At 39.8% G+C, this 10,993-nt stretch overlaps 1 protein-coding gene across 2 annotated transcripts in view; it reads right to left on the bottom strand.

Moving 5' to 3' along the window:
- Positions 1 to 10,993, bottom strand: part of SYTL5 (synaptotagmin like 5) — a 108,916-nt gene that overhangs the window by 71,886 nt on the left and 26,037 nt on the right. For both annotated transcript variants that reach the window (XM_007451972.1, XM_007451973.1), the window contains exon 2: positions 8,209 to 8,418. In XM_007451972.1, coding sequence (XP_007452034.1) covers positions 8,209 to 8,418 — 210 coding nt within the window. The remainder of the gene's footprint in view (positions 1 to 8,208; positions 8,419 to 10,993) is intronic.

Here is a 10,993-nt window from a genome sequence, read left to right as displayed (position 1 = left end):
GGGGGGGGGCAGGGGGGTCCCTTTCATTCTGTTTCTATAGAGTTACTTTTACAACTAGACCAACAGCAACCAACTTGTTAAAACCAGAAGGGGTTGGAGAAAATGTCAAGGGCTGCTCAGCCCATTGTAAGAGGGAGCCTCCCTCTATCAGTCCTTGCTGTAATCGTTTTCAGCGCTACAGCAATAAAATCTCTTTACTTTTATCCAATCCAAGGTAAATGACAATAAAGGTTGTGTTTCCAACTGATTAGAGAATGAGTCACTTTCTGACTCATTTCATCTCTTAGAGGTCAGGGTGGGAATTTCAATTTTATGGTCTATTGAACATGGAGACAGCCCACTGGCACTGCAGCATTCTCTCACAACAAATAAAGGATATCCACGGCCAATAAAATATCATTCAAACTTCCTTTTTGAAAACCACTCCATGAATAGCAAATAAGATACTTCCAACACTGACAAATACTCTCTGAGATCACATAGACTCATAGCTGGAATATTGAAGAAATAATGGTCTCTGTTTTCAGCTTGAAAAATGAGGAGGGATTTTGTTTATATCAAGTTAAACACTCATCGTGTAAATTTCCAGCTGTCACAGATGCTAACAACTATTAATTGTTGTTGTCAACGAGGTGTAAGAACCAATGAGAGCTCTGTTTCTTCCTCTACTTTGAGACAATAATGTAATAAACTCATCTTCCTCCTTAGACTCTGAAACCACTGAGTGTAGTCCATGTTTCATTCATCTTTGTATCCTTATCCCCTGGTATACCAACAGGTTATCAATAAATGTTGTAGGAAGGATGGATGGATGGGTCAAAAGATAGAGCAATTGGATAAGTGGATAGTTGGGTTTATTAAGTTATTGTTATACCAATAAAAGTACAAGTGATTCAGAATTCTGTATTGATGCATTAACATCTCCTAAGGAGGACACAGAACCTTCAATTTGTTATTATTTATTCTTATACCCTTGTGACAACAACTTGTCTTATATCGTTCAGTGACAGCTGGAAATTTACTCTGTTCAGAGGGCAAATTTGGCACGTACGTCTCTCGTGTGTGTGTGTGTGTGTGTGTGTGTGTGTGTGTGTGTATTTTAATTCCATTCTCCTGACAGAAGAAAACCACATTTGTTCCATAACTTGCTTAAGCCTGACATGCTTTAAGTGGGACCATGCCATTTATTCATTCATTCATTTATCCATTCATTTGCTTATTCATCCATCCATCTAATCATTTAACAAATATTCATTGAGTACCTGCTATAGGGATTCTTTTAGGCACTAGAACTACTTCATTGAACATTTACAGATTAAAAAAAACCTCTGCCCTCATGGTTATGAAGCTTATAGTCTAGTGGAGGAAGAAAGATAATAAGTATACAGCATATAAATATTAAGGAGAAAAAACACAGGAAGGGGTTATGTTAGTTTGGGTAGGCTAACTTCAATAATAAACAACTTGCAAATTCCATTGACTTGACACATTAAAAGTCTCTCTCTCTATATATAACCTAATGTTCATATGACAAGATTTAGGGGAAATTTTGCGTGAATGAGACCCGCAGTTACCATCCATACTGACTAGCAGATGAGTTGATGGCAAAACTTTCAATTAGCAATGCATGGATACACAAGCCCCTTGGGTCTTGTACTGAAAAGAATGTTTCAGTAATTACAACTGGCATTTAGAAATTGAAGACAAAATTACTCTCCCCATACAGAAGCTTGAGGCAACTCCTGACTGATTGAAAGGCCCATGAGTCACAGTCCCTAGTTACTGTTGTCTGAGCAAATGAGGGTCCAGGGTGTAGGGAAGAGGTAAACAGTAATGGAATAAAAAATGGAAATGATTAAATACTAGGGATCAAATAAAAGAATACTGTATAAGAATTGAAGAAATAGTTACTGAGAAATTCCTTAAGTCCTCAGACCCTGCAATTGGAAGGTCAGTCATTTGTTAAAATCCCATTTCCTTTCTTCACTGCCCTGAAATGGCAAACCACACCTTGGCAGAGTCTGGGAGGAAAAGAGCTGGGTGGAGAAAACAAACAGACAAACTTTGATACTTACTCAATCCAACTCTACTAACATACATTCTATCCTCTTAGTGTTCTTATTTCCGCTATTTATAATATATAAAATCAATCACCTCTTATCTAATAGGTATATTTTGAGACCTTGTAGGACTCTTCCCTAGGAATAAATGTGATCTGAACACAGATCCGCTCTCTCAGGGACTAAGGCTCCAAGATGGATAAATACAAAGAAAATCACACCTAGGTGTGGTATAGTAACTGTTAAAACTCCGATGGAAAAGGGGAAAATATTAAAAGTAATTGAAGAAAAATATCAGTACCTTCAAAGGAGCAACAGTATATTGACATCTGATTTTTTAACAGAAACACTGGAAACCAGAAGCCAACGGAATAATATCTTCAAATTATTGAAAGTTAACAACTTCTAACCAAGAATTGAATAAGCTGGCAAAAACATGTTTGGAAGTGAGTGAAATAAAGCCATGCTAAGAAAAACAAAACTTGAGAGTATTTATCACTAGGAGAACTTACACTAAAGGAAATGCTAAAGGTTACCCTTTAGGCAGAGGGCAAATTATTCCAGATAGAAACACAGAGATGTAGTAATAAAGAATATAGAGCAACAAGAAGGGTAACTATATAGTAAATTTAAGTGAATATTGACTACAAAATAATAATATCTTGTGGGATTAAGTAGGTTATAGACTGAATGTATCCCCCCGACAATTCAAATGTTGAAACATAACTTCCAATGTGATGGTATTTGGAGGTGGAGCCTTTGGGAGGCGATTGCTCCCCTTATAAAAGAGACCCCAGAGAGCTCCCTTGCCCTTTCTGCCATGTGAGGACACAGTAAGACTATAGCTATGAACCAGAAAGCAGACGCTCACCAGACAACAAATCTTCAAGAACCCTGATCTTAGACTTCCCAGTCTCCAGGACTACGAAAAATAAATGGCTGCTGTTTAAAAGCCACCCAGTCTATGGTGTTCTGTTACAGCTGCCTGAATGGACTAGGACAAGCTATATATATATATCTATAAGTATAAATACATATGTGTGTATATGTGTGTGCATAGATATAGATAGACATACAGATATTTAAAATATACAATAGCACTAGGAGGGGAGTAGAGGGAATTAAAGAGTCTTAAGGTCCTGCTATTGTCTTGGAAGTACCAAAAGTACTCATTAATATTAGATTTTAACAAGTCAAGAATGTATGTTGTAATCTCTAGAGTAATCTTTAGATGAGTGATAAAAAATGTATAGATATTAGAGGAGATAAATAGAAAAATACTTAGACAACCTAAATGAAGGCAAATAAGTAGAGTTAAAAGAACAGAATAGATGGGACAAAGAGAGAATGAGTAAATGAGAGGCAGATTTTAAGTAAAATATGTGAGTTATTTCATTACTACAAATGGAACATATATACTAATTAAATGACAATTGTCAGACTAGATTTAAAACATGTGCATGCAATTATATGCTGCTTACAAGAGACACACCTTAAACATAAGGAAACAGAGAGGTTGAAAGTAAAGAATAAGGAGGATTTACCAAACACACACTAACCAAAGAAAGCTACTGCAGCCATACTAATTGCAAAGTAAACTTCAAGGCAAAAATCAAAACTAGAGATAAGGAAAGATTTTTCATAATTATAAAGGTTTCTGTACATGTGTAAAATCTCATAATTCTAAATATTTAAGCACTCAAGACTCTAACTTCAACATATATAAAGCAAATATTATCAAAGTAAAAGGAAAAATAGAAAATCCACAATCATTATTGAGAGAGGTTAGTATATATTTCTCTCAATATCAGACAGAATATGTAGACAAAAAAATCAGTAGGGATATGGAAGAGTTGGACAACACAATTAACAAACATCATTAAAAGACATAACTAGGATACTCAAATCAATCCTGCAGAATTCATTTTCTTGCAAGGAAACAGGAAATATTTAACAAAACTGACCCTATTCTGGGCCAAATTTCAAATACTGAAACCACACAGAGTATGTTCTCTGACCACAGTGGAATTAAGCTAGAATTCAGTATCAAAAAGGGATACAGAAAATCTCTAGGAAATTATAAATTAAGAAAGACAATCATAAATAATTCATAGTTAAAGAAAAAGATGATGATGGAAATTAGCAAATAGAAAGAATGAAATGAAGAGCATAAAAATAACTGATACGCGGGGGATGCAGCTAAAGCAGTGAAAACAGGGAAATTCATATCCTTAAATGTATGTGTCATAAAAGAACAAAGCCTGGAAAATCAAATATCTGAATCAAAAAATTGTTAATCAAAAATAAATTCAAAGAAAGAAAGTAAAAGAAAAGAAAGAGCAAGGAAGAAACCAATAAAATTGAAAATATACAGTATGGCAAGAAAAAAAGATATAAGTATTAGAAAAGATAGTATAATTGTGCAGAAATAAAATCTGAAAGGCACCACAGAAACTGTTATAATTAAGAAGTGATTTAACAAGATTTCTGGATACAGATTAGACTACCCAAATCAATTCGTATTTCTACATATCAACAACAATTAGAAAACAAAAATTTTAAAAGCATACTATTTATAATAACATAAAAATCAATACTTGGAATAAATATAAGAATGTATAAGACCAGGAAAATGATAAAATATTATTGAGAGAAATTAAAGGCAAATAAATGAAGGGGCACATAGTGTTTGTCGATTGAGAGACTAAATACTGAAAGATATCAACTCTCTCCAAAAGTATCTACTGATGTAATGCAGCCCCTATAAAAATGCCAGTAGGACTTGTTTTCTGGAAAGCTGATTCTAAAACATATTTGAAAATACCAGAGGCCAATAACACTCAGGACGTTTTGAACAAAAACAAAAAAGTAGGAAGTCTACTGGATATAAAATTTTATTATAAAGCTACAATAATGAAAATACATGTGTCTTCGGCACAATGTTAGGCATAATAGAGTGTTCAGAAACGATACTTGATTTGTGAAGGTTAACACTGTACAGCAGTGAAAAAATAATCTTTAGTGAATGGTGCTGGGTCAAGTAGATACCCATATTAAAATATGAAAATGAATCCCTAACTAACAGCATATACAAACTAGTTGGAATTCATTTTTGTAAGTGTAAAGATAAAAGCTAAAATAATAACAATTACACAAGATCACATGGGAGAATATTTTCATCATTTGGGAGTTAGAAAAAGTTGTTTTTTTTTTAAACAGAGCACAGAAAGAAAAAAAAAAATCCCACTAATCTCATATAGGAAAAGATGAATAAATTGAGTTACGAAAACTTAGAGATTTCTGTTAATCAGTGGCACCAGTAAGAGAACAAAAAGGCAAATCAGAAGTTGGGAAAAAATATCTCCAACACTAGGAAGCAACACTGTTTGTATGCAGGATATATAAAGAACTCCTTCACACTAGTCAATAAAAGACTGAAAATCTAATAGAAAAAAAGAGACCTGAATTGGTACTTCACAAAAAAGGATGTTCAAATCGTCAATAAACATATGAAAAAATCTTCATTCTCAATAGTAACAAAGAAAAATGCAAAGTGATCTACTACACACCCAACAAAATTATGAAAATAGAAAAACAAAAAACAGGGTTGGTAAAAATATAAAGTAATCAACTTCCGGGCACTGCTAGTGAGAGGATAACCTGGAACAACCTATAAGTTATAAAACAGTGAAAATAAGTGGCCAGCTGCCAAATGCAACAAAAATGGATGTCTCACAAACATACTGTCGACCAAAAGTACTTAGAAACAAACAAACACACCCTGTATGAGTCAATTTATATGAAATATAAAAAAGTCAAAGTCAATCTATGGTGTTAGCAGGATAGTATTTATACCTGGGGAATAAGAAGGGACTAGTGTTTGTGAGGAGGAAGAAGAAAGGTTTCTGGGGTGTTAGTAATGTTCTATTTCTTCACCTGAATGAGAGTTACACAGAAATTGTGATAATTTGCAAAGCTGTACACCACTGCTTCTCAACCCCAAGTGACTTTTGCTCTTCAGGGGACATTTGGCAATGTCTGGAGGAACTTTTCATTGTTACCACTGGAAAAGGGTGGAGTGCTACTGGCGTCTAAAGGGTAGAGGCCAGGGATGCTGCTAAACATCTTATAGTACACAGGACAGCCCCTCCCTCCTCCACAAAGAATCATATTGTCCAAAATATCAGTGATGTTGAAACTGAGAAATTCTGTTGTACACTTGTCATTTGTGCCCTTTTGTGTAAGTTAACTCTAGTTTTTAAAAAAAGCCATGTGCATGTTTTTTTATTCATAAACAGAAAGGATGCTGGCCTCTTTCCAAGTTTTCCTCTTTCTATTCATTTGCTTCTTGGTAACTTGATATGTTGTCCTCTAGTGGTCACTAAGGGTGGAGAGGGAAAAATGCTCCCGCAAAATTGTATACAAGCAAAACTATAATTGAGGAAATTCTGTCCATTAATTATTTCCTCTGTAACTCATTATTTGACTATACTGGAAGAACCTTTATATCCAACTCTGAAATGCCAAGTAAAGGAAAGCAGAATTGGAGAAAGCATTATCCCACACAGAAACAAATTTTCTAGGAAGAGTCCAGGGTCTAAAAGAGCAACCTCTGCATTACTGACGTGAGTCACAGATGTATCATGTTTCTTTTAAGTAGAAATCAAAGTGCATTATTGATACTTTTCTGTATATGTATATGGAGAAATATCCAAAGTAAATACTTTGATTTCATGGGAAAAGCAGGAAGGTACCCAGGATAACTTTTGCATCTTGATTTGCAGATGACTAAACTCAGTTTAGAAAAAGAATACCAATATCAACAAAAGCTACGTTGCAACACGTTACGTCAATGATTCCATCAGTGCTCATTCCCCCAGATCTGGTAAATGATGTTTGCCAATGACTAAGAGGTAAGTATGAAGAGGAATTTATGTGAGACAAAGAACTGAAGATGGTGGCCTAGGTGAATCAAAGTAATGTATCCAAAGAAAGAAATGAGATAACTTAAATGGTTCATTTCTTTAGAGCTGCTTATCTCAATGTAGTGTTGGAAACATAGTATGAATTGCTCAATTTATGATCAATTTTATGAAAAGTACAGGAGAAATAACATTGGTTAAATAATGCAATCAGTGAACACAGGAGACCTCAACAGAACACAGTCATCCTCATTCAGAGAAGTTGGAAATGAAGGTCACTCACTCTTACTACTAAACTATTCACTTTTCCTCCTAAGATAGCCTCTTAACTCCTGTAAGAGAATGAGTTAGTGAGGATAAAAGATAAACCAAACCCAACCAAACCAGGTAAACCTGATGTGATGCCAGCATCCCCGACCTCAACCACGGGAAAGAGAGGTCAACGTGGAGTTGCCTTGAGATGAGATTATTAGGCACCATCCAGAGCAGAAGAGATGAAGGGACCCTGAGAGGGAGAAAACATACCAGTTGATCCAGGGTCAGATTTCTTAAAAGGATGGAATTTGGCATGCCCAAGGAGTAGTAGAGACCTTATTGTGCTTGGACTCCAGTTTAACTGAACTTAGAAAACAATGACTCTTGAGTTGCACCCTGGCTGGCAGAGTGAAACCCACAGCCATGACATTCCCGCAGGCTAAACATGGAGGCAAATGATAAAGCTGTCTCCCTTCACCCTTTCTCAAGAACTAGGTTGGGAGGAAATTCAGGGGCTACTTCAGCTGATGTGAAGAGCAGGCTGGATATTTGATACTCATCCTGCCAGTCACCCCAAATGTCTAAGAATGTCTCAAGGGCAATTGTCTGTGCCTTCTGAGAAGCCATGCGGAGCCAGGTGTGGCTCTAAGAAAGCCAGAGGGTGGTTTTCAGATGCAGCAAGAGACCATGTTCTGTGAGGCTTCCAGTTGTACTGTGTTTTATACTTTTAAAAAATAAGCATATTGTTCCGTCTTCGTCTGTTTGTCCCTTCCTCTCTCTCTCTCTGTCTCTCTCTCTCTCACACACACACACCACACTCTGCCAAGGCAGTGCTGAGCCTGTGGCTGGGCTACACTTTTAGTTCTACACTCTATCCCTACCTTTTAAATATTCTTCTTCCTTCTTGCTTTCCCCACTCCAAACCCTTCAGTCATCAAAACTGACTTTCCACACAAAGGCAAGAAACTCACGCGACTTTGGCACAGACGGTGCACCGCCAGCTGCCATCAAGGCCTGAGACCCGGCACTGGCTGCACACTCTGAGTGAGCAGGCCTGGCACGGGTCTCCGCGGTCGAATATCAAGCCCAGGTTTCTCTGACAGTGAGCACAGACCCTGCTGGTCTCGTGCTGAGTCTTCCCACTTCTACGTTTTGCTTCCAAGAGTTCATTTTTCAGCTTCCTGGAAAAAGAGAAAAAAAAATCACTTAAAAAAAACACCAAAAACAAACCAGAGGAGCAGAGCTATCTTCATTTAAGGGGTGTTTTCATTTGCAAGAATATTTGAAAGAATCAAGGAGTTAGAGTCAAATGACTCAAAAAACACAGTTTCTCCCTCCAGAATCAATAATCCTTTGATCTCAGTAGTGGAAAAACATAATGTTTCTGTTTTACTTTTGACATCTTCCACTAGCACTACTATTTTGCTATTAGTATTTATTTACATTCTATTCTATCTTCTCCAGGGTATCCTTGATACCATAACATGGGAATACAACCCCAGTCTACAGGCATGCACAATACCATGTTCTCTCCTTGCCTAGATATATTACATGAGGCAAGAGTGTGAAACCAAGCTTGGCAACATGGGTACTTTCCTTAAGTGAGCCAATGAAGAGTTTGCTGCAAAGACACTGTCCATCATTTCAGGTCAAAATGCTTCCGCTTAGCATATGAGGGTTTCCAACAACTTCCACTGACCTGGGGGCTCTGCTATTAGATATGCCTTTCTTTGAATAAAGGTTCCATCATGAATTAGTTGTTCAACCTTAAACAATGATTTACCCACTCAACTTTAGTCTCTTCAGTTCTAAACTGGGAGTATTAACATTCTACTGGGACTGTTTTCTTGTTTTTTTTTTTTTTTTTTTTTTTCATTTCACACGTAATTGAGATCATGCAATATTTACCCGTTGCGGAGCACAGGCTCCGGACGCGCAGGCTCAGCGGCCATGGCTCACGGACCCAACCGCCCCGTGGCCTGTGGGATCCTCCCGGACCGGGGCGCGAACCCGTGTCCCCTGCATGAGGCAGGTGGACTCTCAACCACTGCGCCACCAGGGAAGCCCAACATTCTACTGGGACTGTTTTTAAGATTAAATGAGAAGATGCTGGACTAGGAGGACATGGAATTCACATCTCCGCACAACTAGGGCACCTCGCAGGCACCAATGGGAGACCACGGACACCTAAGGGGATGGGAGGAACCCCCCAGCAACCAGGTAGGACGTGGGGAGTGGGGGGGGGAGTGACAGGGAGTGAAGGGGGAGGAGAAGGGGAGGCAGGACAAGACCAGCGCCCCTGAGGGGTGGTTGTGGGAGGGGAAGGGATCCCACGCCCGAAGGGGGAAATTGGGGAACCACTGGAAGGGCAGAGGATCAAAAGGGAGCGTGGCCAGGTTCCCCCCCGCCCACTTGGGCCCCCGGGAGCCTGCTGAGATCCCGGGCCTGATCCTCTGCCCACCGAAGCGTGGCCAGGTTCCCCCCGCCCACTTGGGCCCCCGGGAGCCTGCTGAGATCCTCTGCCCACCGGGGCCCCCTCCAGCCGCGCAGGTCCTGAGGGAGTGGGAGGGAGGGAAGGGGCAGCAAAAGTAAAGGCCGGAACTACAGGACCAACACAGCTGAGGGGCGGCTGGGGTAGGGGCGGAGTTCCTACACCCAGCGGGATCCACCCACAGGTTAGGGGTCCAGCGGGGACGGGGGAGAACAGAAGGGAACGTGGTGTGTGTGTGGGGTGGGGGGTAGTGGAGGAACGGAAGGGAACGCAGCCAGCACTTTCCCTATCCACTTAGGCACCAGGGAGCCTGTTGGGCTCCAGGGCCTAATCCTCTGCCCTCTGGAGCCTCCCTCCTGCCGTGCAGAGCCCAAGCCCCACCCCTACACCCCCACCCAGGGCCCTACTGCTGCACTCGGAGACCCCATCCAACACTGTGCCTAAACCCCACCCGCACACCCTCACTCAGGGCCCTACCTCCAAACTCCGGAACTCCACACTCCAGAAGCCCTCCTTTCCACGTGGTGCCTCTCCCCTTCCCCGCAGGTCCTAAACAGAGGCCCCGCCCCGTGCTTGAACTTTGCCCTGCCTAGGCTCCGCCCCCAAGGCCTTTTCCAGCTGTGGTCCTGGGCCTGGGCCCTGACCCATGCTCAAACCCACCCACCCACCCACATGTAGGTCCCGCCCCACCCTAGACCCCACCCCTGCCTAAGTCCGTTTTTCCTCTTTTAGATTAGGATTCTGTTTTACCTTGTTGATTCCTTTATATTTTTATTTTTTCTAATCATTTATTTTTCTAGTTTTATTTTATTCTTTACACTTTGTTATTGTTCTGCTCCTTTTGGCTTGTTTGCCTTTTTCTGTTTTTTTTCCCCTCTTTCTGTTGTGGTTTTATTTTACCTTGTTGCAGTTGTTTCAATTATATTTTAATTTTTACTGATATATTTTGTATCTTTCTAATTTTATTTTATTTTTTATTCTTCGTTATTGTATTGCTCCTTTTTTCTTTTTCTTTTCTTTTTTTTTTTTTTTTGCCATGCCACATGACTTGCAGGATCTTGGTTCCCAGGCCGGAGGTCGGGCCTGAGCTCCTGTGGTAGGAGCTCCGAGTCCAAACCACTGGACTAGCAGAGAACCTCACCCCAGGAAATATTAATCGGAGTGAGGTCTCCCGGAGGTCCTCATCTCAGCACCAAGACCGGGCTCTATCCAACTGCCTGCAAACTCCAGTGCTGGACGCCTCAGGCCAAACAACCAGTAAGACA

This window comes from Lipotes vexillifer, unplaced genomic scaffold (genome assembly GCF_000442215.2).
Source record: "Lipotes vexillifer unplaced genomic scaffold, Lipotes_vexillifer_v1.1 scaffold847, whole genome shotgun sequence".
In the NCBI taxonomy this organism is placed as follows: Eukaryota; Metazoa; Chordata; class Mammalia; order Artiodactyla; family Lipotidae; genus Lipotes; species Lipotes vexillifer.
The sequence above is the reverse complement of the archived record's forward strand: the minus strand, read 5'-3'. Positions and strand labels throughout refer to the sequence as shown.